Here is a 27,219-nt window from a genome sequence, read left to right on the forward strand (position 1 = left end):
CTTCCCTTTGAAGCCGGACGACAAGGAGACACTTCTGTGGCGCATGCGCGTCACACAAACGAACTGGCGGGGAAGTTTATGGGTTGCGCACGCGCAGTTGAGATCAGGAGGAGGGGAAAAATGGGCTCTTTTAAATGACCCGGGATTTGCGCATGCGTTTTACTGCTCTCTGAAGCCGACCCCCGGGGACTAGGGCTCCTCCTTGCACATGCGCAGGAGATTCAATGACAGTCGAACGTTGATTTAAGGTGAGGGAAGGCCGGGGGGTTGCATGGCCGGGGGAGGGCGGCCCTGCACCCCCTGCGTAGCCTTTCCGAGCATTTCCTGTGTTCTTAAGATGCATCTTGCCATCTAGACCCGCAGAAACCAGTTGTACCACTATAGGGTCTCTGGGCCTTCAAAACACCCTTGGCCCTAAGACCCCTGACCCCGGTCTAGGAGTCACACCAGCTGAGCAGTGTGGGAGGGGACGGGCAAGAGGGGTCTCGAAGTGGGCAGATGAGTTCTGCGCTCAGGCTGGGGTAGGGACGTTCCCTGAAGGGCGGGAAACGGAGGAAGAGGGCTTTTCCTACAGGTGTCATTTGACCCCAGCTCATTTCCCTCTGTTTAGGCTCCAGGGAAAAGGTCTGGTCATGCTGCATGTGACCCGAGGGGTCTGGGGGTCCACGGTCCGAGTATGGCCCCTGTTGCCCGCACTCCTCGGGACTCCCCGGGCCCTGTCGTCCCTGGCGGACAAGATGGGGGTGTACCGCAAGATGTGGAACCCCACGGAGCCCCGCGATTGGGCCCAGCAGTACCGCGAGCGCTTCATTCCGTTCTCCAAAGAGCAGTTGCTCCGCCTTCTAATACAGGTACCGCCCGTCCCGGGTCCAAGAGCTTGGGGACTACGATTCCCGGCAGGCCTCGCGGCTGTGGGGGCCCTGCACGCCGTGAAGGACGGCCCTGTTGACTCCTGGGAATTGTGGTTCCGGGTCTCGTTAGAGTCCCAAGTGGGTTGTGGGTTGTGTAGGGGCCAGAACTCTTTTGAGATGCAGGTGCAGCATAGATTCTGGACTTGGGCTGTCTTCTGGGCTTAACAGGCATTCGCTTAAAGGAGCATGGGTTTCTCTCTGTAAAATGGGCATAATAATTATTCTCTCAATATTATTTATACTATCTAATAAAAATTGTATCTACAAATTCACAAAGCTATAAGCATAATTATTATTTTTTGGGGGGGTGGTACTAAGGATTGAACTCAGGGCTCTCGACCACTGAGCCACATCCCCAGCTCTATTTTGTATTTTATTTAGAGAGAGGGTCTCACTGAATTGCTTAGCACCTTGCTTTTGCTGAGGCTGGCTTTGAACTCTTGATCCTCCTTCCTCAGCCCCCCGAGCCACTAGGATTATAGGCATTCACCATCATACCAGGCTTATAATCATAATTATTATCACACTATTTGAATTCTTACTCTGTGGCACAATGCTAAGAATTTTTCATATGTTTAATTATAAGAGATCACCCCCATTTTATAGATGAAGTATGCAGAAGGAAAATGACTCAACTAAGGCCACAAATAAAGTGGCCCAGATTTTTTTTTTTTTTTGGGTATCGGGATGAACCCAGGGTGCTTAACCACTAAGCCACATCCCCCAGCCCTTTTTAATATTTTATTTAGAGACAGAATCTTGCTGAGTTGCTTAGGGTCTCGCTAGGTTGCTGAGGTTGGCTTTGAACTTATGATCCTCCTGCCTCAGTCTCCTGAACTACTGAGATTATAGGCGTGCACCATTGTGCTGGCCTTGTGGCCCAGATTTGAACCTAAATGCCTTAATTCCAGAACTGAGCCTGGATTAGGCTGGGCATTTACTTGACCTTAACAGTGAGTACCTTCTTTCTTTTATATCCTTGGATGCTTTCTTTCTTTTTTTTTAAAATATTTATTTAGTTGTAGACGGACATACAGTATCTTTATTTATTTATTTATTTATTTATTTTTTAAAGAGAGAGTGAGAGAGAGAGGGGGACAGAGAGAGAGAGAATTTTAATTTTATTTATTTTTTCTTAGTTCTCGGTAGACACAACATCTTTGTTGGTATGTGGTGCTGAGGATCGAACCCGGGCCGCACGCACGCCAGGCGAGCACGCTACCGCTTGAGCCACATCCCCAGCCCCTCTTTATTTATTTTTATGTGGTGCTGAGGATCGAACCCAGTGCCTCACACATGTGAGGCAAACACTTTACTACTGAGCTACAGCCCCAGCCCCTCCTTGGATGCTTTCTTGACCCCACCCCAGTCTTAGTACTGCTCCAGAGCTTGAGCTCTTCCACCCACCACTATCATCATACCTGTCATTATTGAGAATCAGCCCTCATTTTAACAATGATTTACTGAACACCTGCTGAATGTACAAAGTCTTTTACTAGACTACACACACACACATACACACACACACACGTAAATATATGGACACATAAACCTCATCAAATTCTCCCCATAGTCCTCTGAAAGAGGCTGTGATCCTCTGCTGCCTATGAGGGAACCGAGGCCCCGAGAGTGAAGATGTTTACCCAGGGCACTGAAAAAGGATGTATATCAAGGAAGTTCAATACTTGTGCTCTGGAGTCATACAGGCATGGATTGGGATCACTTCACACAGACATGACCTCGTTGGGGTCACATCACACAGACAAGAAAATTACTTCCACAGGGCCTCAGTTTCCCTCTGGAAAAACGGAGGTTATAATTTTACCACCCCCTGTGCTCTGGAGGATGACATTATGCCATCAGACAGCAGGTGGCACACAAGAAGCCCTGTGTGAATGTTGGTAAGTAAGTGTCAAAATGGGAGTTCCAGCCTCCCGGTCCTCAAGCCATCTGGTTTTCACTGTATTGGGCTGCCTTGGCTTTTTGGTCCAAAAAAATGGGTCAAACTCCTTCCTCAACCCCAAGTAAACAGTTTTTGAAAAGCCTAGAGTTCTGCTGGGCTGGTGGTACACTCCTGTAATCCCAGCAGCTCAGGAGGCCGAGACAAGAGGATCCCAAGTTTGAGACCAGCCTGGGCAATTTAGCAAGTCCCGAAGAAACTTAGTGAGACCCTATCTCAAAATAAAAAAATAAAAAGGGCTGGGGATGTAGCTCAGTGGTAAAGAGCCCCTGGTTCAATCTCCAGTACAAAAAAGAAAAAAGCCTAGAGTTCTGATTGCGTTATGGGCGTCCACGGGGAAGAGGAAAGAGGCCTAAAGAGGTTTTCCTTCCCGAGGTGACAGGAATTCCACTCCAGCCCGGCAGAGAAGGTGGCTCTGAAGGAGTTCTCAGCCCACGTGGACTTCTGCACCCTGTTCCACTACCATCACATCCTGGCCAGGCTGCAGGTGAGGACGGGCCTCTCCCTCCCTGTCGTGCTGTTTGCTCTGCAGTTCAGCTGGTCACTGACACCTGCTTCCTCTAAGCACTGGAGATGCAGCCATGAACTGGTCAGGTGTGGCCACTCCTTCATGGAGCTGGGGTTCCCGATGGGGAGGCAAAGAAATAAAATGAATGTAAATCTGATGCCTGGTAGGGGTAAGTGCCACTAAGAACAACGTGGCCATGTGGGGTAGAGGGACGAGCTGGGGGCTCTCTAGACAGGGTGCTTGGGAAAGGGCTCCCCAAGGAGGTGACAGGTAGGCTAAGACCTCAGTAAGGAGAGGGAGCAAGACTGAGGTCTCTGGGGAGGGTGCTCCAGAGAGAGGAGCCAATGCAAAGGCCCTGAGGGCGAGGAGGCCTGGAGGGAGACTGCCCAGGGGACAGAGGGCATGGGACATATCGTCCTGGGCCTGAGGGCCAGTTCTCTGCTGGGACTCTGAGTGGGCTGGGAAACACAGAGGGCTTGGAGCAGAGATCTGAGCTGACTTAGGTGTTGACAGGATCCCTCTGACTTTCTGTTGGGAACAACCTATTAAAGAGCCTGTTATGCTTGTCCAGGGAGAGATAATGGAAGCTCCGGAAAGAGTAATAGCAGCGGAAGTGGTGAAAAGTGGTCAGATGCTGTTGATGGTTGGAAAGCATCGGTGTTTTCTGTTGGGGGGGCTGCTGAGGGAGGGAGACAAGGCAGGGCTGCCTCCAGTGTCCCTGACCTGAGCCTCTGGGAGGACGGAGCTGCCATTAACTGAGATGCAGAAGACTGCACTGGGGGCGGGGCAGGGGGAAAGAGAGCTCCTTTAGACTTAGGAATTTGAGCTGCCTGTGGAACAGGCAGGTAGGAAGGTGACTGGGATATATGGGCCTGGGCTAAGAAAGCTCTGGAAGGATCTAGACTGTACTAAGTGAGACCACCAAGGAATACCTGTTGTCTTAGGCTAGGCTTCTTTAAGAAAAACACCAAGAAATGGGAGCTTAAACAACAAAGATTGACTTCTCAAAGTTCCTAAGGCTGGAAGTCCAGGACGCAGGGGCCAGTAGCTTGGTGTCTAATGAGGGCTGCGTCCTAGTTCATAGACAGTGCCCTCTGCTGTGACCTCACGTGGTGGAAGAGGGTGAGAGAGGTATTGATCCCATTCATGCCTTAATCAGCTCCCAGAGGCCCTCCCTCCTCACATCACCTCGGGATTAGGATTCCCACTTGTGAATCCTGGGGACACTTGACATTCAGTCCACTGCAGGTATGTGACGGTGCACCAGAGGACTGCCAGCCAGGGAGCTCACCCAGCCTTGGTGCCCAGGGTTTTTCTTGGTTCCGTTATGTAGGCATGGTGACTGACCTGGGCCTCCAGCTCCTCCAGAGGTTAAACTGATGCTGAGTGGCCCAGGGCCCGGCCATAGGTCAGTGTTAGCATAGATTCTGGGGTGGCTGTGGCCTCAGGCAAACTGAGGCAATCTTATTGTGCAGGACCCTGCAGGGGCTTGGTGTTTCCATCGCTGGAGCTGGTCAAGGGCCAGGCCTTTGTTAGGAATGTGCAGGACACCTCAGGCCTGCGAGCCCACCCTCTCTACGCCCTGCTACTGTGTTCCATGGCCCCCCTCCTTGCTTTGATAGTAGCACGGCCCTCTTGGCTGAGTACCCTGGGTCAGGCTCTTGACTCCTTCCTGCAGCCCCGAGAGGCAGCTGCCAGGCAGAAATGGAGGCCCTGGGAGGCCTGGAAGTGCCCACGACCACAGTTCACAGTGGGGGAGACACAGCGCGAGCCCCTGTACCCTCTCTCTTCATGAGGCACCTCTGGCCTCAAGAGGCAGTGTTGTTGTTGTTTTTCTTTGTCTTGCAAAATATTTTCTTATATAAACATTGAAACAGAGAGAGGCAGACAGAATATGAATGAGTATGCCTGTATTTCGAGGCAGGAGATTGTACACACGGGTGCTGGGGGCAGGGTGGGAGGGGCCGAGGCAGGACCAGCGGGGGTGGTCACTGCTGATGATCTGTCTCTCAAGGAAGCCTGGGTCTGACCAGGCAGGGAAGGAGTCAGAGCGGCCCTGGTCCAGACACTAGTTTGGTTGTCCAGTAGTGATGCCAGTGACCTTGGCAGGTGACCTTCTTTCCCTTATTCATTCATTCATTGATTTCCCTTGATGAATATTTATTGAGCTCCTACAGTGTCCTCTGAATGGTTCCAGGTCCCAGGGCACAGCAGTCAGCACCAAATGTGTGTGTTTGCCTCATGGGGACTCTCATGCCAGAGAGGCAGAGAGAAGCCCCACACCCCTGAAGGTGCTAAGGACTAAGGATCAGGGTCGCCAGATGAAGCACAGGACAGCCAGTTTATTCATTTCCAAGGGCGGCTGTGTCACATTTCTGTAAACGAGGTGGCTTTAAAACAACAGACATTTAATCCCTGTTCAGGAGACCAGAAGTCCAGAGGTCAGGGGTGGCAGAGTTGGGTCCCCTACTGGCTTCACGGGAGGAACACGGAGGAATGTCCCATGCCCGTCTCTAGCCTGCCGCAGTGGTATCAGTCATGGTGTCCCTTGGCTTGTGGATCCTCCTTCCAGCCCCTATCTCCAGCATCACATGCCTTTCTCTGTCTCTTATGAGGGCATTCATTCTCCAACCCAGTGTGATCTTATCCTGATCTTCACCTTCTATTTCTCTGAAAAGACCCTTTTTCCAAATGAGGTTATATTTTGAGATTCTGAGGGGGTGTGAATTTTTTTCCCTGTACTGGGGAGTGAACCCAGGGGTACTCTACCACAAAGGTATACCCCCAGCCCTTTTAAAAAAAATTTTGTTTTGAGTCAGAATCTGACTAAGTTGCCCAGGCTGGTCTTGAACTTGCCATCCTCCTGTCTCAGCCTCTGGAGTTCAGTGGGGATTGCAGGCATGAGCCACTGCACTTAGTTGGGGGTGGGGGGAATGGGAATTATTTTAAATTCATTTTTTTTCCTTTGTGGGGAATATGAATTTTTAGGCAATACTCTTCAGCCCACTATGCTCCATTAAATTTGAATTTCAGATAAACTATAAAGAACTTTTTTAGTGTAAGTATGCCTTAGCAACATGGTCCTCAAATATTGCACAGGATGGACCTCAGAGTTCTTTCTATCTATCCATCCATCAACCAATTAATATTTTTTCCCCTAGATCTGGCAGCCATAGTTGAGGAGAAAAAGAAAGCCATGTTTTCCAATTTTAGGAAAGGTAGTCAGAAAGGGCCTCCCTGAGGAGGTGACATTTGAGTAGTGATCTGAAGGAGGCCAAGAGGCAGCCATGAGATCTGAGGAAATAGTGAATGCAAAGGCCCTGAGGCAGGGGTGCCTTTGGTGTGTAGGGGGAAGAACAAGCAGACCCCTGAGGCTAGAGCCGAATGAGACAAGGGTCCAGGGCTGGGGATGAGGGCAGAGAAGAAGCCAGGACAGGTACTGCAGAGTGACTTGTGCGAAGGACACAGCCAGGGAGCCCTGGGAGCCCAGGGAGGGTTCTGAGCAGGGAGGGACCATGAGCCGGGACAGGCGCCCTCTGGCGGCTGGTGGGAGAACAGACGGAGTGAGGGCGGGACCGAGAGCCAGGCCGCAGGGTGGGGGTGGGGGAGTGCAGTGGTCCAGCAAAGGTGGCCAGGAGTTGGTGCGTCCCCAGTGAATGGATGCGTTCAGGCTGTGCAGGCCAGGGGCACAGGGTTCTGTGCGGATGGGGAACAAAGCTGACTGTCCCATCTGTGTCTCAGACCAGGGGGCTAGGAGCTTCCTGTCCTGGGTCTGTTTCAGCTGGGGTACCGTGGGGATTGACAGATGGGCTGGACGTCCCAGGAAGGGAGCATCCCTGACGACCCTCCGGCCCTGGGCCTTGGCGCTGGGAAGGGTGGAGTTGGCATCTCCTGAGATGGGCAGATGGTGAGAGGCGCAGGTTTGGGGTCCGAGCTGGGCCTTGATGTGAGACCGGGGTTGGGAGGTGCCCTGCAGGAGGCACAGGGAGGCCTGCTGATGTCTGCAGGGGCTTGTTGGGGTGGCCCTCAGGCGAGGTGTCAGAAACCTGGAGTCCTCAGTAGGCCACGGTGTTGAGGTCCCCAGGTCCCCAAGTCCCCAAGGGAAGGCTCCAGGATAGAAAGGGCAGCAGCAGCCCTCACCAGCCCTCACCAGGACCAGGTGAGTCTCTCATTCTGGGTGAGGCCTGGTGCCAGGGGCTGGGCTTCGCTGAGGAGCCATGCCAGGCCTGCCCCTTCCCACGGAGAGCTGCCCACGGGTGGTGGGACAGTTGTGAACCAGGTGCTGTCCCCCGTGAAGGGACAGGGATGATGGGCGCAGCGGGGCAGGGCCGAGGGCAGGGTTCTGTGTGGCCGAGGACAGGTGGCCTTGGGTCTGTTCTTGGGTCCGAGAGCAGAATGGAGCCAGCCTGCCCTTTCCTTAGCATGGAGCTTGCTCTTCAGTCTGAGGCTGCCAGCGTCATGTGGCTCTTACATTTAAAATACTTAGGATGAAATGAATTTTAGACATTGCATCCTCAGTTGCTTTCATCGTGTTTCAGTGTTTAGCAGCCACCCGTGGCCAGCGGTGACTCATGGGACAGCACAGGTCTGGACTGTTCAGGAGATCCTACTGGGCAGCGCTGCTCTGGGCTCCTTATTGTCATCCTAAGGGTGACTATGTCCATGGTGTCCATGACAGTACTCCTCAGACCTGGCTGCTTTTGCCCGGCCAGGGTCCTCAGCCTGGGGCCGGGGGCTTTCTGAGAGTTGCGGGCGGAGCTGCCTATGACAGAGGAGGTGAGATCGGCAGTGAAGGGAAGGAGGCCCGAGGGGACAGAGTCTCCCAGCAGGGGCCTGTGCAGGGCGCCTGAGATGGAGGAGCCACAGCCCGCATGGCTGGTGCCCAGCCACCAGGGGTCTGCAGTGCTGGTGCCTATGGGCCTTGCTGTGCGGCCGTGGTCCCTGAGGGCAGCAGGAGGCCCTGAAGGGCTTAGTAGGTGGGTTTACTTCCTGGCTGTATGACCTTGGGTGCTTCTTGGCCTCTCTGTGCCTCAGTTTCCACGCCTGTAAATGAGGATGACAGTGGTGCTGCTCTCCTACTGTGGGAGTGCACCCTCAGCCCTTCCAATGTCCTGGCATCAGACTGCGCGCTTTTCATCTGTTGTTGTGGCTGTTTGCCAAGCTCTCCCTGGCAGCTGTGTGGAGAGTGGGTCAGCAGTGGGCGCCCCTGGGATTTTGAGGACACCACCAAGAGGGCCATTGGCTGCATGGGGACAGGAGGAAGCGGTGGTGATGTGGCGGGCAAGCTGGTGGGGGGAGGGAGCTGCTGAAGTGCTGACCTGCTCTGGAGCAGGATTTGTGGGAGAGGGCGGGAGCGTGGCCAGGTTCCTGGCTAGAAGCCCTGGGTGACTCTGCGGCTCCCCCAGGAGAGCCTGGCTGCCGAGCCTGATGAGTGCAGAGTTCTTTCCCCGCCAGCTCTGAGGTCCTCTGTCTCAGTCTGCAGCTCAGCCCCAGAACTGGAATTTCTCAAGGTCACAGCGTGCCTGAGAAGGTGGCCCAAGGGACCCACTGTCAGCCTGGGAAGTGGGAGCCAGGCGCTAGACTCCTGTGCTCAGCCAGCACATCCAGCCTGGCCTTCACTCAGATGAGCACCTGTCCCCTGGCCTTCCGCCTCTGCCCTGGCTCCCTGGCCGCCTAGGCCTGGCTCTCCACCACCAGCCTTTGGGCAGCCACTCTGCCCACTTGGAAGACCTGCCCCTCTTTCCTTCCAACCAGGTTGCTCCTGAAGGCTCCTGTCCTGGGGGTCACGCTGGGGCTGAGTGTGGGCTGGCTCTGTGAGAGGCACTTTCCCTCTACAGGGGCTCGGTGCAGCCTGGGACCAGTCGTGTGTCCTCCTGAGGCCCATCTCTCCACCAACCGAGCAGGCTGGGCAGCTGGAAATGCACTTTCTTCATCCGTTCAATGGTTTTCGGGGGCAGGGGGCGTAGGTACCTAAGATGAGGTAGACCAGGCCAATTGGGGAGGGGTCTGCCAAGTCACAGGAAGGTTCGGCCTTCTGTTCCAATGTGGGAAGCTGTTGGGGTGGGGGTGGGAGAGCTGTGGGCGACCCAGGTGTGTCCTGTGGAGACCAAGAGTCATGCAGGGCCAGCAGCAGCCCCAGGTCGTGGCTGAGGTGAAAGACAAGCTGTCTGTGGGGAGGAAGGGGGGACACAGGGCGGGGGGTCAGCAAGTGGACTGGTAAAGAGGGCACATGGGGGTGAGGAGAGGGGAATCGGGTGCCCAAGGTCTCTGATGTACCATCTGCACTGAAACCCGGAGGAGGCAGGTCTGGGCAGGTCCTCTCTGGGCCAGGTTAGGTTGGACACCCGCTGGGAAAGTCAGGAGGTGCTGAACACAGGGGTCTGGCCTTGGGGCACAGGTCTAGGGTGTCTGGGGAGTGGATGTGGCTGAGGGAATCTGGATGCCTGTTTTTCTGGGAGGCTGAGGATGGCGGGGTGATTTGGTGGTGGGCTCTATGTGTCGGGTTTGGTGACTGTGACCTCCGTAAAGAAGTACCGCGTAGGGAGTTGGTGTTGGTGCAGCAGCTCAGCGGCTAGCTCAGGAGGCAGAGGGCCAGGGTATCGGTGTCTCTGCACCACGGAGATGACGCTGAGCACAACTTCCTGCCATCCTGTGGCTCTGCGCCCCCTAGGCCTCAAGGGCCAGGTGGCAGGGCAGTCAGGGCCCTCACAGGGGTCTCCACGGGAGGCAGCGCAGGTGAAGCTGAGGGCTCCTGGGCCCTGGGCTCTACGTGGCCTGTCCCTGTCGCCTGGGGTTTGGCCCTGGATGGTGCCCGTGGAGGAAGATGTGTCCTGGGGTGTGGGCCCAGGAGGAGGTCTGGCTTGGCGTGGTGGTGCGTAGGCAGGACGAGCTCCCCTGGCCAGTTCTGGGAGGGATGTTCCCCCGGGAAAGGTCTTTTGAGGTCTCGAAATGTCAGAATGTGCAGAAAACGGAGACCTGCTCCTCCTGCACTGGGCAGACAGGGTCCAGACGGGTCCTAAGCCAGCGGACGGGCAGGAGTGGAGACCAGGGAGCAGGTGCCACTTCTGCTCGGGGACCCTGGGTGGAACTTGAGTTTCCTGGCCATCTGCTCCGTGGCCTCCACCTGGGCGCCCATGCTCACAGCAGAGCCGGGCAGCGGGAGCCCGTGGTGGAGAAGAGGCCAAGCTTAAGTGGGCGGGTGGTGGCCTGCGGTGGCGTTTCAAGGAGGTGGACGGCAGGCCATGTAGGGTCCTCCTGAAGAGAGCATGGACACGGGGCACCCAGCCCCAGGGACCCCAGGGCACAGCACTGCACCTCCTCCTGTGTGTCCTGACTCAGTGCCCTTAAATGTCTTCACATCCTAAGTGTCCCCATGGTCCCTTGTGCCATGACCCAGGCCATGTTTTCCTCTGACTCTCTCCTAGGCCTTATATGACCCCATCAACCCCGACAGGGAGACCCTCGACCAGCCGTCACTCACAGACCCCCAGCGGCTGTCCAATGAGCAGGAGGTGCTCCGAGCCCTGGAGCCCCTGCTGGCCCAGGCCAACTTCTCTCCGCTCTCTGAGGACGCCCTGGCCTACGCGCTGGTGGTCCATCACCCTCAGGATGAGGTCCAGGTACTGTCTTCCAGAGGACTGACCCCTGGAGCCTGGGGCAGGGGCTGCTGGGGGCTGTGCTCCCGAACACAGGGCCCATGCCGCACGCTTGGCGACAGACCAAGGTCGCTTCAGTGCCACCTGTTAGGAAGGTCTCCTGACCCAGGGCTGGTGGGCTCGGTGGCAGAGCGCTTCCTCGCACGCAGGAGGCTGGGATCCATCCCGGCACTGGGAAGAGAAGGAAGAGAACAGGAGTGTGATGGGGGGATCTTCTCAGGACCGGATCCTGCCGCCACCTTCAGTAAAATTATAAAAATACACAATACAAAGTGCTCGTCCTTACGGTCAGTGACATTGTAATAAACACTAAAATATTCCCAAATCCCACATTTTCATGACTTCTAAAATGAACATCTTCCAGAGTCATGTTTTGTCACCTCTGAAACTGGAATGTGACTCAGGCAGTGGTGAGATGTGGCCTAATTGTAGCGCATTTTATTTTGTGTTTGCTTCATAAAACAATGGCATATCTTAAAATCAGTGGCACCTTCAGCTGGATGTGGTGGCACCCGCCTGTGATCCCAGCTACTGACTTTGGCGGAAGGGCCACAAGTTCCAGGCCAGCCTGGGCGGCTTAGTGAAGCCCTATCTCAAAATAAAAAATAAAAAGGGCTGGGGATGCAGCTCAGTGGTTAAGTGCCTCTGGGTTCAATCTCCAGTACCAAAAAACTAAAAAATATCAGCAGCATCTTAGATTCCAGGAAAGACTGTGGTAAAGATGGCTGCTGTGTGCAGGGTGCCATCTTAGATGATGTACTGGTGTGCAGTGCACAACCTGAACAACCACACGTGGCCCAGACACTGACTGATGAGTGGTGACAGGGAGAGCATTTCTGGGGAGAGGGGGATCTAGTTCTGGTCCCCCTCCCTCCATCCCCAGCCTGTGTGCAGCTGCCTCTGCTTCCTTCATCCCCTTTGGCAGGTGACAATAAATTTGGATCAGTACATCTACATGCAGTTCTGGGCCCTGGGCCAGCGAATTGGGCAGATGCCTCGATTGTCCAGTGTGGGCTCCAAGTGGGGCTTCTTCACCAAGTTGCCCCCTGCAGAGAGGTGAGGCGGCCCTTGTTCCCCAGCTGGAGCCAGAGGTAACAAGGTTAGAGCGAGAGGGGACTGACAGGTCAGTGTCTGGGTTTCGGTGTCTGGGGCCTGGGGGGGAAGGCGAGATAGGGGCCGACGAGCGTCGGTCAGATGTCGCCTGTTCTTCCCACGGGAGAGCCAGTTACAGCAGTCAGCCCAGAGGAGGAGACAGGGTAGGACCAGTTCTTCCCATTTTCCCGGGGAGGGAGGGAGATTGAGGTTCCCGGGAGGGCCACATTCTGAAGAGGGAGGCGCGGGTCCTGGCCAGGGAGGCCTTGGCTGGCCGGGCCCCTGACCCGCCGTCCCTCTGGCTGTCGGTCAGGAGGTACTTCAAGCGGGTGGTGCTGGCCGCGCGGACCAAGCGGGGCCACCTGGTGCTGAAGAGCTTCAAGGACACGCCCCTGGAGGGCCTGGAGCAGCTGCTGCCCGAGCTCAAGGTGCGCACGCCCACGCTGCAGCGCGCGCTGCTCAACCTCACGCTGCTGGTCTCGGGCGTGGTCTTCTTCGTCAACGTGGGCATGGTGGTGCTCTCGGACCTCAAGATGGCCACCTCCCTGCTGTTCCTGCTCTTTGCCATCTTCATGGGCCTGCGGGCCTCCAAGGTATGTGGTGGCCGCTTCCCGCGCTCCCGCAGCCGGCCAGCGTGCTTCGCGGGCCTCCCTCCGGGTCTGCTCCACAGGTCTTGGGCAGGTGCCCTAATGGGAATCACGGGGGACCTGCCTTGCAGGGATGTTGTGAGGGTTCAATGAGCGAGTCTGGGAAAGGCCCTGGGCTGGCACCTGCCCGGGATAGTGAGATGCCCTCCAGGCTCTCCACCCCTCCTGGAGCACCTGCTGTAAAGAAGCTCTGTGTGTGGATCTGGTGGAGGGCGTGCGTTTTGGACCCAGACTGCCTGACTTTGAATCTGACTCTACCATCTGTACCTGTGTGCTCTTGAGCACATTGCTTAACCTCTCTATTTCAACTGTCACATCTGCAAAGTGGGGATGATAATAGGATCTAACTAATAGGTTGGAGTGGGGATTAAGTGAATAAATATGCATATAGGGCTGAGAACAGAGCCTGGCACACAGAACAGGAAGTTCCATGTGAGAGTTAGCTATTAAGATGATGATTATTATTACTGATTGGACTATTTGTTCCATGAGTTTTTACCCTGGCTGAGTATCATTATCACTGGGAGAGATGGTTTACAAATGCAGCCTTCTGGGCTCTGGCCCAAATGAACTGAATTGGAAACTCTGGGACTAGGGCCTAGGAAATTGTATTTTAATAAGCTCCCTTCCAGATTCTGCTTCATGTGAGTACAGGACAGCCTCATACAGTTGCTCAGGTAGTTCACCATCTAAGGGTTTATGGCTGGAGGGGCCAATGAAGACTGACACCCCAGCAGCTGCTCTGCTTGCTGAGCTGTGTGTCTCAGTTGGCCTGAAGGACTGTCTTACTGATTCTCCCCGGGGTTGGCACTGGCTCCAGGGAGTATAGATGGGTGTGAGGTGTCCCTTGTCCCTGATCATTCACTTGCTGGCTCACTAGTTTTCAAGCTGTCTTCGGCCATCCTGATGAGCTCTCAGGGAGGCTGGTCATAAATCCCACGGATAATACCACGCTGTCCTGGCCCAGAGGCTGCTGGCCGCCTGGACCTACAGGAGGGCTGGTAGGGAGAGCTTCCTGCTGCGGGCTCTCAGGTTCTCAGGGGCCAGTTTAAAACTCAGTCTCTGGTTAATTTAGGCACTGTTAAGCCCTCCCCCTCCCAGTCGCCTGCTTTCCACAAGTGGGGCCTTCATCCCCTCCTGCTGCTCCTGGACCCCGTCCCCTCCTCAGGCCTCTTTTCCAGGCCTCTCCCGTTCCCTGGATGCACCAGGTACACAGCAGATCCCCTGTCAGAATCCCCTGTCCCTCCCCCTCCAGGGGGCGCCTCTGTAGAGCCCCTCCCTCCCTCCAGGGGGCGCCTCTGCTCCTCCAGTGTTCACAGCCACTTCTCCACCACAGCCCCAGCTGGGTTTCTGAGTCAGTCTGGGGCAGCTGGCTCCAGGCAGCCCTCCCCACAGGGCCCCTTACACTGGGCACCGTGGCAGGCTGAGCACTGCATCTCCTGATGCCTCCACTCGGGCTTTCCATCTGTGGATGGGCCTCTGCCCTGCAACTTCCTGCCCTCTTCCCGCCTCCGCTCAGCCCAGAGGACCCAGAGCCGGCCTTGCCCTTGCCCCAACACCAGCCTCAGCTGACTGAGCCTCACTCGTGCTTCTTGCTGGGCACACTGGGCATTCCTGTGGCAGTGTGCCCGCCTCTGCCCTGCTTCCTCTCCTCTGCCCTGCTTCCTCTCCTCTGCCTTTGCATATGCTGTTCCTGTAGACCCAAATTCCTTTCCCACCTCATTGCGCTGGCCAACTCCTGCTCACCCCTGCCAGAGACCCAGAAGCTGCCTGCCCTGGGAAGCCTTTGTGGGCAGCTCAGAGCAGGATGCTGCTCCTGGGGGCCTGCTGCACCCTGGCTCCCTGTGAGCCCCCGGAGCTCCTCAAAGAGCAGGCCCCTGGGCAGCCTGCGGGGGTTGAACTGCTGCCCCAGAGATGTGTGGGCCCAATCTTGCCCTGAGGGAGAGGGGCCGAGCACATGGGCACTGATGGCCACCCCGGGGGAGGTGGAAGCGGGGTGCAGGAGCCCAGGATGCAGTGCCGTCTGCTCTGTCTGCCCCTTGAGGAGGAGGCAGTGAGGATTCTCCAAGAACAGAGCAGGGGCAGCCTGGCCCCACTCCCCATGGGCTGCACTTGGAGGGGACAGGCAGGAAGGGAGTGGGTCCAAATCTCTAGGGAGCCATGGGAGAGCCTTGAGCAGGGGCAGCGCGGCAGGGACAGCTTTGAACTGTGTAGGGACAGACCACAGCAGGAGACTGAGCCCAGGGAGGGGCTGGGATGCTGCCCTTGCAGGAGAGGATCAGGCCTGAGTGGGGGCTGGGGCTGAAGCTGGCGAGGAGTGGGCCAGGACAGGGTTGGGGGTCTGGCCTTGGCTTAGTAGGCAGTGGGGCCTCTCCGGATGCCACTCCAGGGGAGGAGGAGCTGGTGGGTGGGGGGAGATGCTGTCAGCGTGGGTGGTGCTGTGTTGAAAGGACACAGGGGAACTTTGGGTCCATGTGCCTGCGGTGGAGTGGCAGGACCCCCTCCTTCCACGTGGGAGGAGCCAACTCCATAGGCTGGAGAGAAGAAGACACAAACCTGCCTCTCGTCCTCCATTAATGGCGATTGACCCCTTGCAGGACAGAAGCCAGGGTGCTGGGCTGGCAAGAAGTCACCGCCCCTACATAGCTGAGTCCTTGGCATAACGTGGGCCACTGAGCCATGTTATGGGCTGTGTTCCTGCAGAAGCATGTCACCTTAGACCTCTCTAGGAGACAGGTGGCACTCTGTAGGCACCCCCACCAGGCTGTCTCATGGTAGCTGATGTTTGAGTGCTCGGGTGTGGCCAGGCTCTGCCCCGGCTCTGCCCCGGGCCTTCCATGATCCCTGGGTTGACTTCTGGGCCCTCCTGGGCATCAGTTCACCTCGCTGCACAGACAGTGCTACCCCAGGACTGAGGTTTTAGCCAGGGGCTTGCAGCTGGCAGGGGCATGGTGGGGACAGGCATGGTGGCTGCAGCACTTAGTGGCCTCAAACTCCTTTTGTGGATGAATGGAGGAATCTGAGCACAGGTTTCCTGCGTGAGTCCAGAGGGCTGGGGCGGGCTCTCCCCTCTGCTCCTCAGGGACATGAAACAAGGAGGTGCCAGGAGGGAGGGGATGCGAGGGACACGTGGGCTCAGGTCTGCCTCTTCTTCCCTCACTGCTCTTCACAATTTAATAGGTAAAACCTTTGTTCATTATGCAAAAATTCACACAAGGCAGAAATAGAATAGCGGGATGAACCTCCAAGTAGGCAGCACCCAACACCAAGAGCAAGTGTGATTTCATCCAGAGACCCACCACTGCGTCACTTTGGAGCAGACCCTAGACGTCTCATCTAGAAGTAAGGAAGTCTGTCAGCCACAGACGAGGACTTACTGTAATAGGCACTTCTGAGGCTGAAACTCACGCAGCTTAGAAATCCACCAGGCAGACTCATTAGCCTGGGGCCAGAGGAACCAGCCAGTGCAGGCTGGTATAAGTTGGTCTTCCTAAGGGCTGCCTGGGAGCCTCTGGGGCCCAGAGAATGTGTGTTAAAGTTCTCCTCCCCAGGCTCAGCCTTGGGGACTAGTAGGTTTTCCACACCATCCTCTACCTCCCTGTGGTGAGTCTGCTGGAGGGACAGGTGTGCAGGGCTGGGCGGGGCGAGGCTGGTTGCCCGGCTGACCCTGCAGCTGTCCTGGGCAGATGTTCGGGCAGCGGCGCAGCGTGCAGGCCCTGGAGCTGGCACACATGCTGTACTACCGCAGCACCTCCAACAACTCGGAGCTGCTCAGCGCCCTGGCCCTGCGCGCGCAGGTCGAGCACACCAAGGAGGCGCTGCTGGCACACAGCTTCCTGGCCCGGCGGCCAGAGGGCATGTGTGGCCCACCAGAAGGTAGGCCTTGTTCTGTCCTGTCTAGCCAGGCCATGTCCCCGTCCCTCTGTAGCCCCTGTCCCAGGGAGACACCATCTGCTTGCCATCCACTCCCTCCAGCGCCCAGTGCTGGTAAACCTGACAGATTTTCAAGGAGACCCTGTCCTTGAGCAGACAGGACCCTGAGCCCAACCCTGACCTGCCTCTCTTGACCTCCGTCTGCACGAGGGTCCTGGACCAGTGGCCCCTCTTCTGCACTCTTTACTGAACATGAGCCCACACTCCTGCAGACTTGGTCCCCACCCTGTGTTGGCCCCAGGTGGTCCCCGACAGGACATCAGGACACCTGCACTCGTCTTCCTTGCATGAGGCCCTGGCTTCTCTCCAGATGAGGGTGGAATGGAACCTTCTGTGCCTGTTCCACTCCCCTTCCAGTGTACCCCTAGGCGATCCCAGACCTGGGCTCCCCCTGCTGGCCCCTCCTAGCCCTTGCTGGTCCCAGTCTGACCTCACACCTGCCTGTTCCCCTGCAGAGACCTCCAGGTGGCTCCAGTTAGAGGTGGAGAAATGGCTTCTGGCCCAGTCAGGCTATGAAGTGGCCTTCAACGGATCTAGGGCCCTGGCCCACCTGCAAGTCCTGACCCCCAGTATGGGGCTGTACCCTCCCCCAGGTTTCCCCAAACTAGATCCGTTAGCTCCAGTCACTTCTGAGTCCTCCCAGGCCGCACCCAGTAGTAGCAACAACTGACTGCACCCTCCCCGCCCTGTCCTGCCTGCCACCTGGCTAGGAACCAAGACCCGCCTCCTCCATGCCAAGCTGTCAGTCACGGACACTGTGTCATTCTCCAACTTCCAGTTACTGACAGGCTATTATTTTTGCTACTCTATATACTTAAATCAGCCAACCAAGGCAGCTGCAGTTGCTAGGCAGCCCGGCTTCTCGTGAACAGCCTATCACAGCTATTTAGCTCCCTTCAGTTCCATTTCTTAGTCCCACCCCCGGAACATCCAAATGTGGTGAGGCTGAGGAGATGAGGTGTCGGCCAATCACAGCTGTGGAAGCCGTGCCCTCCCGAGGCTATATATCGCTGTCTTCTTAGCCTCCCTGGGGGGAACTGCCCACCAAATACACCTGGGCGGGGCTCCAGGCCACAGCCAGTGACGGCCGTTTGGCCCCGCCCCCTGGCAAACAGCCAATGACAGCTGCTGGGCACCATCAGTTTTGCGCAGCCAGTTGTCTGCAGAGAACCAACCAATCAGAATTTCCAGAGGAACCTGGTCTTTGTGTCCATTGCTGCTGTGTGGTGGGCCATCTGGTCAACTGCTGACCAGGGTGTCCTGGCTGAAGGGGTTGGGAACCTTGGTGCCAGGCAGAAGCTGTGGGCCTGGAAGACCACCCCCACCCCAAGCTTAGGCTCCCAACAGCCTCAGGTGCCTTCCTCACCTGGGTCCTTCACCCTTTCTATAGAAACTACCTCTGCCTGGATTTCCCCACCGTCAATGCCCAGTGCAATATTTATTATCTGTCAGTTTCTCTCCTGTCTCCCAGAGGAATAAATCATGTTTAATACATCTGGCTGAGTAGGGTGGCTGCAGAGTTGGGAACGAGGGGTGGTATTAGAATCCTGGAAAGGATGGACTCTGGGTCTTGGAGGGATACTAGTGCGTGCGGATGGTTCCTGGACAGAGGAAGCTGTAGTTGTAGAGACTGGATTTGTGGGTGACAGAAGAGGATCTTAGAAAGACCGGTTCCTGGGGAGAAGCCATGGGTTGCGTCTGGGTCTCATGAACAGGGAGATAGGGTGGTCAAGTGCAGTTGTGCAGATTGTTCCCACAGCCAGGAGAAAGGTGGCTGTGGAGTCCAGTCCATGCCAGTGTCCGACTGTGGGACCAGGTCAGCCAGAAGGAGGGGTGTGCCCTCTGATATTTACTAAGATGTTAACAACTAGGTAGTCTTTGGGGAAAGGGGGGAAAGAGGAAGGGTTGGGTCCTAGAGAGGAGAGGGAGGCTGGTTTCTAACAGGGAAAACGAAAAACTCCTCCCAGAGGGAGCGTTAGAGAGAAAGTTTAAAAAGGATCCACAGGGCGCTGGGTTGTGGCTCAGTGGTAGAGTGCTTGCCCAGCATGTAGGAGGCACTGGGTTCCATCTCCAGCACGACAAAAAACAAAAACAAAAAACTAACTAAATAAAGGTATTCTGACCATCTACAACTTAAAAAATAAATAAATAAAATTTAAAAATTCAACAGTTTAGAAGGAGCGTGGTGGGCCCCAGAGAGTGAGCACCCAGACGTAAGCTTGGGCCAGCACAGAGGACAGTCGCTCCAGGCTTGTGATTCCTGACAGGATTTGCTGGGGACTCAGATTGCGGGTTCTTCCTGGACGTGCCTAAAGGTCTAAACTCGGGTGCCCGTTACGGGTTCTGGGACCCAGAGGGGAGGACCTGGCTCTTGAATCTGGGAGCAAAAGGGCGCTGGTTCCCAGGAGGCAAGGAGCTGTGGGCTGGGAGACTGGCATTCGGAGGGTGGAGCGGCTGGAGGTGGGTCCGCCTGGTACAGGAGGGCAGGTGTGTGCACCCGGGGCCCTGAAGGCGCCAGGAAGAAGGAAGGAGGCAATGGCAGAAGCCGCGGTTAAACACTTTTATTACGCTGGGGGCTTCCGGGCGAGGCGAGGGGCCGGGGCTGGCGGTCACTCCCGCTTTCGCAGGTGGATGTAGATGATGCCGCTGACCAGGGCGAGGGGGAAGGCCACCCAGGCCAGGGCGAAGCAGTAGCCGAAGCTGCCTCCACGCGGGTGCTTTGCCAGGATCTCCTCCGCGTGAATGGCGTAGATCAGGGCCCCGGTGAACACTGCCACGCCTGTGGGAAAAGGGAAGGGGCATCACGTTGTGCCCGCAGACTTCCTGACTGCCAGGGGGTGGGTACACCGCCGCCTGCTGCTGCTGCTGAGGTCATGGCTCTCTCCGCCAGCGCCAGGCAATAGAGCTACTGAGGGGCCTTGGCAACTAATTTAATTTCTGGCTCCTATTTGCTTCTCCATAGAATGGGACGATCATATCCACCTGTCCATCCATCCATCCATGGAATTTTCTGAGAGTGTGTGTGTTTTACAACCCTAGCATGCAACAGTGAATTAAAAAAACAAGAGCGGGGCTTTGCAGGAACTCAGGAAGATAATACTTTGAAAGCCAGGGACTATGATTAATTTAGCTTTTTGCACCTTAAGTAAAAAAAAAAAAAAAAAAAAAAAAGGGAAATAAAACTCCCTTAAATGTCTGACACAGGGTAGTTATACCAGAAATAACAGCTGGCTGAAATTATGCAATTACCATTGTGATCTCCAGCTCCCCTTTGGGGTATTCATTAGCTATACCTCATCCCTAAGACCCAAATTATTTACCCATCCTCTGGCTCCTTGAACCTCTAAATTCACTCATACCAGCACCCCCCATGACTCAGGGCAAACCCAGCGCTGTCACTGAGAACTACAACTCCCATCAGCCCTGGGGGCAGAGAGGCAGTTCACTGAGACACTTCAGGTGGTTCTTGGAACGTTGGAAATTGTTCTTTCACCAGGTGTCCCTGGGCCCCAGGCATCCTGACACTCTCCATCTTTCCCCTCAGTGCCCCAAGTAGGGAGGGAAAATGGGGGATGCTCACTGGTACAAAGTTGACACAGGCCAGTGGCATAGAAGAGCCCTCCTCTCCGCATGGTGTAGAGCTGGAACATGAACAGGATGAAGGACAGACAGCAGAGGATGAGGGAAAGCACCATGAGCACCTGCACCGCCTTCAGCCAACCTGCAGGAAGGAGAAGGGAGAGGTGGAAATCACTGGTCCCACTTTCTGTTTGCTAATCATTTGCCCTGTCCCCTCCTCTGACCCCCTCTCCCATGTAGAGCCATGAGTTTAGATACTTAGTATACTTACATGACCTTGAGCCCTGTGACCTTACTAAATTCCTTATCAATTCTAGTGGTCACTTTGCAGATTTTAGAAGGATTTTTCTACACAAACAAACATGTCTGCTAGGAATAGAGATGCTTTTTACTACACAAGTGCTCTACCACTGAGCCACATTCCCAGTGAGATGCTTTTTACTAATTCCTTTCATTTCATTTTCTTGCCTTAGCTAACTCCAGTACAACACTGAATAGAAATGAGGGCAAACCATTTGCTTTGATCTTAGGGGAAAAGCCAGTCTCCACCATTGAGCCACATCCCAGCCCCACCTCTTTCACTTTTAGAAGGGTAAAGCTTTCAGGTTCTCGTGGCCCCACCCTTCAAGAAACTTAATGTTCCACCCCCTTCGAATCTGGACAAATTGGTCCCATGCTCCCTTCAGGACACCATCTCCATCTCCTTAAAACTTTGGAAACAGTATCTTCTCAGAATGAGGGGAACTGTCTCCCCGTTCCCTAAACCTATAGCATGTGGAGTCCACCCTTCCTGAATCATAAGGAGGGGGCTTTTAGCCCAACCTCTTTGGAACAGGAGCAACTCATCTCGCTTTCCAGACCAGTGGGCACGCTTCAACCCCACCCACTCAGCCGCAGGGCCTTGTCCCGCCCAATCCGACTTTAGGGGTTCTCAATCCTCTGTCCGAGAGTGGGGAGGAGGCTTGGGGCCCCCACCCCCTCAGTCCTTACCATTCTCACTAACATTACTGCAGGCCCATGTTTTGGTGCCGTTGTTCCACGTGCAGTCATACCAGAGATTCAGGGACTCCTTTCCCGGGAGAGTCCACCAAGACTGGGATGGAGAAAGGGCGGAGTTAGGAGGGGAGGATGGGCGGGGTCGGGAGGACCCTAGGAAGGATTAGGAAAAGAGCAAGGTGTGCGTGTGTGTGTGTGGGGGAAGGGCACGGGTAGAGTAGGAGAGCGCGTGGAGACGAAAAAGCGGGCAGCGCCAGAGTGGTTTTAGAGAAGGGGCGTGGCTTGTCTGCAGGAGAACGGGAGGCCCCGCCTCCAAGAAGGCTTACCTTGTCCAAAGTGGCCACAAAAAGTAGGATGAGAATGAGGATGTGAAGGGCAGAGACAACCAGCAGGAGGAGCGACATGGCTGTGGTGGAAGCCTGGGGAGTGGGTAGTCAGGAGATGGAAGCTTAAGAGGCTGGTACCCAGGCGGATGAGACACCCCAATCCTGAGGGAGAAGGTTAGGGTCTGGACCCCCGGGTCTGAGGGGGTAGGGCTGGGGTCTGGACTCCTCAGGGAGGAGGCAGTTGAGCTCTGGTCTCCTGCGTTTCCCAGGGGCTGGAGAATGCCAGCGTCAGGTCCTGGGTGCTGGAATGAGTAAGACTAGCAGTGTGGCCCCTGTCTCCTCAGATCCCTGTCCCTGTGGACATATGGGTCAGCTTATGAAAATTCAAGTTGACCCCCACTCCTCCATTTATCAGGAGCTAGGAGACAGGCATCCTTGACTCACACCACTCCCCTCCTGGGGTGGGGAGGAGGGGGACCGGGTGACTCATCTGGTGACTCATCCACCCCTCTGCCTCCAAGCACCAGGGAAACCCCAGCCCCTGGCTATGTCCACGAGGTCCTCACCCCACCCTGCTGCCAGACTGGTGCCTGCCAGACACCTCCTGGGGAAGATGGATGAGAAGGGCCGGGAGAGTGAGGCTGGAGAGGAAGGAACAGCCTCCCAGCACACTGGGGTGTCCAGAAATGGGGGCCTGGAGGTTCCGCAGACGGAGGTGTCCGCACGCACCCCTTGATCTCGGGCCCTCGGGGAGAGTGGACAGCCCTGGGGAGAAACTGCAGGATGCTTTCCTGTCGGGGACTCTCCCCAGCAGACCCCCAAATCCATGCCGGGCCCCACCCCTTCCTGAGTCTCTACCCCAAGTGCTGAGACCCCTTCTTAAATTACAAGAGTATCCACGGGGAGGCGAGAGTGGGGGGGTCTCTCGCAGTCTGGGGGTGTCTTTCCCAACCTGCTGCACTCCCAAGTAAATAAAGAAATCCCAGCTCGAATAACGGACTGGAAACTTACCGAGAGCCGCGGAAAAAGTCAAGAGTTGGAGTCTAGTCCCTCGCTCGGGCCTCCGTGCCCCGCCCTTCTCCTCCCTCCTTCCACCCTCTCGAGGCCCCCGCCTCCCTCGCCGCCTCCCTGCCTCCCTCCCTCGCTTTCTCCTCCGTCGGGTTCCCTCCTTCTCCCCACCTCTCTCTCTTTCTTTCTCTCCGTCTCCCTGCCTAACCCTCTTTCTCTCTCTTCTCTGCTCCTCTCAATATATACTGACCCTTTTATACCCACCCTCACCGCACTCAGCTGAGGTCTGCAGCCAGTGGGAGGAACCTCTGAGAGGGAATTCCCCGAGAGGAACCCCTGCCCAGTGTCCCCTTGACGGGCATCCTCTGGGGCTCCCTCCCAGGATTGAGATGTGAAGGCCCTTGGGGCAGACATCGGGGTGGGAGGGTCCGATCCTCAGGCCTGGGGTCCGTCGTCCTGTGTCATTGATGGACTTTGGGGCTGGATGATGGGAGGGCAGGAGACCCGGGAGGAGGCAGATTCCTATGACTGGGATTGGGCATGGGACTGGTGGACTTGGCTCTGTGGTGAGGGTCAGAGGAGGCCCTGTTAAACTCTGCAGGGGGAGGGGGGGAAGTTAAGAATCCCAGTGTCCTCATTTCCTGACTAGGTAATCTTGGCCACTTATTTCATTTCTCTGAGCCTCACTTTCCTAATCTGTGTAGTGGGAATCATCATGCTGACAGCAAGCTAATAAACTGATGACAGTAATTCTTCCAGTTCTGAATGAATAAAGTAATGCCAGTACACTGACACACTGGAGACGCGTCTTCCTTCACCAAACGTTTATTGAACATTTCCTGTGAAGCAGAAATCAATAATAAATAAATTAGACATGAATAGTGTGGAGCTTGTCTTCTAGTAGAGGGAGATGGGCAATAAAAAGAAACATACCAGTGAGGAAGACAAATTTGATAGTGATAAATGCTTTGAAGGAAATTGAGCAATGGAGATAATGACTGGATGAGGGGAGGCTCTCTGAAACAGGTAATCAGGGAAGGCATCTTGGAGGAGGTGACATTTACTCTGAGACCCAAAGACAGAAGTGGAAGTACAAAGGCTTTAAGAACAAGCTCCAGTTGTTTGGGCAACAGACAGAAGGGCCAGTGTGGCTGGAGCAAAGGGAGCCAGAGGGAATGGTGGGAAGGGAATCAAAGGGTACCCTTGAAGACCAAGGGAGGAATTTGTATTTTATTCTAAGTGCAGTGGGAAGCCACTAGAGGGCTTTAACAGAACTCTGGCACCAGGGACTTAATGTTAACTATTATTATTGTCTACTGTTCTGATACTGAATTAGGGTGTGTGTGGGTGATTGCTACTGTGGACCTGGATCTCTTTGAAGGGGACCAAGTGTCAGGGTCCTAATGAATTGAAAGTTGGGGAATGGATGCTGACATGTCTGGTATCAGATGGGGCCAGAGCTGGGTGTGTTGATTTGGGCTTCCTGAGGAGACAAGAGTCTTAAAATTCAGTGCTTGGGTGGGTATCTGAAGACCCAGAAGCTGGGGTACCATTATAACACAGACTTTAGAGCCAGAGTGGCTGGATCCAAATCCAAGCTGCTTTACTCATTGTGTGATTCTGAGCAGTTACTATAACCCCTCCATGCCTCAGTTTCTTCACCTGTAAATAGGGATGATAGTAAATACATCAAAGTATAGGTCTTAGAGAAATGCTGGGCATACAGTGAGCGCTGTTACTGTATGTCCTGCTACTTACATCAGGCCCTGGGTCCTGAGTGGATTCAGGCAGACCCTGAAAAATTCAGGGTCCAGCGACAGAGTAAATTGTTTTATTTTTATGGGTGCTTAACCACTGAGCTACATCCCAGCCCTTAAAAAAAAATTTTTTTTTTTTGAGACAGTTGCTTAGAGCCTTGCTGAGTTGCTGAGCTGGCTTTGAACTTGTGATCTTTCTGCCTCAGTCTCCAAGTCGCTGGATTATAGGTGTGCGCCACCACGCCCAGTGAAAGAGCAAATTTTGGGGTCCATTGGGTCCCAAGGCTAAAGTCTGGAATCCAAAATTGAGAATCTTTTGGGGAGGAAAATAAGGAATCCCAAACTAAAATTCCTGAGGATGGAGACTGGGACTGAATTCTCAAGGAAGCTTAAAAGTCTAGGTCACTGAGGGAAAACTTATGGGTTGGAGGAGAGTGTCATGTGCTCCTCTGGGAGTACAGCCCCGCCCCAGGTCTTGGGAGGAGTAGGGCTTCACGGAGGAGGCAGACGTAAATTGAAAAGGGCCCTGAGAAACAGCCCTCGCACTCCAAGTCAGGTTCCCTGGGTTGGATCAGAGCTGGACTTAGGTACTCTGGAGGGTGTTTTTGGGGTGAGGGTAGGTGGGCCTCTGTGGAAGGCGAGAATTGGGAAGCGAGAGAGGTGGCGGGATCTCCCCCTTCCGTGCCTCTGAGGATACAAGCTGAGCTGAGCGTCCGCGAGCCGTTTCCTCCCACAGGAAACCGCAGGCGTCGGGCACACCCTGCCTGCAGGAGAGGCGCCCACTGGCCGCCTGCGAGGGAGGCCCCTGTGGGCAGCAGCTGGCTGCGGAGGGGGCATGTCCTGCAGAAAGAGGGTGTGATCAAGAGGGGCGTGGCCAGAGGATGCAAAGGCGGCAGCGCTGGCAGCGCTGAGGTCCCGCCCACTTCCGCCTCCCAATGCGCAGACGCGGTAGGTGGCCAAGGGCTTTTGGCGGCTTCTTTGGAAGCCGTTGGCCGCGCATGCGTAGCGAGTTTCTGCGAGGACCAAAGGCAGCGGGTGAGCGCTCGCCCCTGCCACAATTCCCGGCTTTGGCACCGCCTCCTTGCTAATGAAGTCTCAAAATAACGTGGCCTTAATCAGCCTGAGGCGCGTGTTTCTGGGACCGGCCCCAAAGGACCTCAGTCTAGCCCTAAAGCCTTCCAGACGTTTCTCTCTAGGATCTTTCAACTACTGCCTCTCCTTCCCGGAAACACAGTCCGCGGCTCACAGGCCCGCGACATTCCTCAGACCCTCACAACCCCAAGGTCCCTTCCCCACACGGACCGTCCTGACCTCCCAAGGGCCCTCCGGGTTCTAGCGCCTCCCGGGTAGCCCGCCCCTCCCTCGTTTTCGCAGGACATTTGGCAGCCGCTCGCGGCTCCGCCCCTTAAATACTCAGCTCCTCGGAACACCCTTAACGCCCCGCCCTTTAAATACCGCCCTGTCCCCGCCCACCGCAGGCCCTGGCCCCGCCCCCGCCCCGCCCTTTACAGGCCCCGGTCTTCCCTGTGGGCACTGACAGCCCCACCTTTGACAAGTGCCGGTGCTCCTCCCCTCACCCTGGACCTTCTCAGTCCCACTGCTCCCTGACTCTCCCAGCCCCGCCCTCGCAGGCCCTGAAGCCGTCAGTCTAAGCCCCGGGGAGCCCCACGAGTGGCTCACTCACCACCTCCTCCGCTCCTTCTCCGCCCTTCCTCCCCACCTAGATTCTACCCCGCTACCTTGGTCCCTCCCAGGACGCTGTCCTCTGGCCTCATTGGTCCCTTATCTCCCCAGTAACCAGATCACAACAGTGATCACAACAGTGAGCTTAGAGCACTAAGGACACAGGTCGGGCGCTCCCGCAGGTAGGGCTGGGGCCTTATATCCTGTCCCCACCGCGGACCCGGGCTCCCCCTCCTTTGACCATGCAGCTCTGTCCTCGGAGATACGGAGAGCTCACGGGACCTGTCCCCTTGCGCTAGTGAGCCCCGGCACGCAAGTCCAAGAATGTGAGAGATGGGGAGGTCAGGAGTGGTGTGGGGTCCCAGCCTGAGAGATATACCCATATATATCCTCAGTTCCTCCCTGGGAGGAACTGAGACTCAGAGAAAGGTCAGAGCGGTTCTAGTATCTTCCTCTTCCAGTCCCTAGCAATTCGCCCCCCGCCCCCTTCCCGGCACTTGACTGCCTGCTTTCTGAAGGATGTGGTGTTAATTCCGACAGGAGCCCGCCTTCTTTGGCCAAGATGCCTTTGGAACTCTCTGCAAAGAGCAACCGCTCCGAGGATGGAAGCGAGTCCTTCCTGGAGGGAATGAGTAATTCATACATTCTTTCTTTTTCCCACTCATCCTTTTCCTGGCCTTAGCTTCCCCAAGCTCCAGGTCCCGGGTCGAGCTCCAGGAGCGCCCTCTAGTGGGAAAACAGGCATGCTTGCGACTGGAAGTAGCACCCGGCAGATGGGGGGTGGGCAGGCCCGAGCAGCGGGGTGCGCCAGGAAGATTGGCAGCTGCAGAAATTTGAGTGAGGCCCAGAACATCTCCCAAGGATTGCTCAGGGGAGAAGGCAGGGAAGGGCGTTTCTGCAGAGAGAACAACGGGGTGCCCCGAGAAGAATTTCTCTTGAAACTGTTGACACCTCTAGTAGGAGAGTTCTTTGTAGTTAGGAATATCCTGTGCATTATAGAATACCAAAAGCCATCTCTGGCTTCTATACATGAGATGTCAGTAGCATACCCAGCCCAAGTTGTAGCAACAAAAAAATGTCTCCAGATATTGTCAAATATCTGTGGGGACAGAAGTGCTCCTGGTGGAGAAGCATTGGGTCTTGGGAGGTGGGAGGTGGTGGAAA

The 27,219-nt window shown here is 55.7% G+C and overlaps 3 protein-coding genes across 5 annotated transcripts in view; 2 read left to right on the forward strand and 1 right to left on the reverse strand.

Annotated features, from left to right (window-relative positions):
* The first annotated feature begins 209 nt into the window (after window positions 1-209).
* TMEM143 (transmembrane protein 143) lies at window positions 210-17,680 on the forward strand. Its single transcript, XM_081275860.1, is given in 9 exon segments — window positions 210-239; window positions 241-248; window positions 611-851; window positions 3,254-3,358; window positions 10,804-10,998; window positions 11,960-12,090; window positions 12,440-12,719; window positions 16,460-16,649; window positions 17,162-17,680. Coding segments are annotated over 9 exon segments (1,380 nt in total). The 5' UTR covers window positions 210-224; the 3' UTR covers window positions 17,377-17,680.
* Window positions 17,681-19,252: 1,572 nt separating this feature from the next.
* On the reverse strand, window positions 19,253-22,982 carry EMP3 (epithelial membrane protein 3 (MAM blood group)). The gene is made up of 5 exons (XM_081275861.1): window positions 22,619-22,982; window positions 21,608-21,700; window positions 21,276-21,378; window positions 20,287-20,427; window positions 19,253-19,485 (listed from the first exon to the last, which is right to left on the reverse strand). The coding sequence occupies exons 2-5, from the start codon at window positions 21,683-21,685 to the stop codon at window positions 19,316-19,318; spliced, it is 492 nt and encodes a 163-aa protein (XP_081131987.1). The 5' UTR covers window positions 21,686-21,700; window positions 22,619-22,982; the 3' UTR covers window positions 19,253-19,315.
* Window positions 22,983-25,145: 2,163 nt separating this feature from the next.
* Window positions 25,146-27,219, forward strand: part of ODAD1 (outer dynein arm docking complex subunit 1) — a 30,042-nt gene continuing 27,968 nt past the window's right edge. The window contains exons 1-3 of one of the 3 annotated variants that reach the window (XM_081275857.1): window positions 25,266-25,320; window positions 26,304-26,381; window positions 26,596-26,687. In XM_081275857.1, coding sequence (XP_081131983.1) covers window positions 26,380-26,381; window positions 26,596-26,687 — 94 coding nt within the window. In that variant the 5' untranslated portion in view covers window positions 25,266-25,320; window positions 26,304-26,379. Of the gene's footprint in view, window positions 25,321-26,303; window positions 26,382-26,595; window positions 26,688-27,219 lie in introns of all 3 variants that reach the window. The other 2 variants (XM_081275858.1, XM_081275859.1) reach the window with 2 other exon arrangements.

The sequence above is a fragment of the Spermophilus citellus genome, assembly GCF_964194105.1.
Source record: "Spermophilus citellus genome assembly, chromosome: 18".
Taxonomy (NCBI): Eukaryota; Metazoa; Chordata; class Mammalia; order Rodentia; family Sciuridae; genus Spermophilus; species Spermophilus citellus.

Coding starts and splice junctions, on each gene's coding strand:
- EMP3 (XM_081275861.1), bottom strand. CDS start 21,685: ATGTCGCTCCTCCTGCTGGTTGTCTCTGCCCTTCACATCCTCATTCTC. Junction 20,428..21,275: donor CAGTAATGTTAGTGAGAATG/GTAAGGACTGAG, acceptor TCCTTCCTGCAG/GTTGGCTGAAGGCGGTGCAG. Junction 19,486..20,286: donor CCTGTGTCAACTTTGTACCA/GTGAGCATCCCC, acceptor CTTTTCCCACAG/GCGTGGCAGTGTTCACCGGG.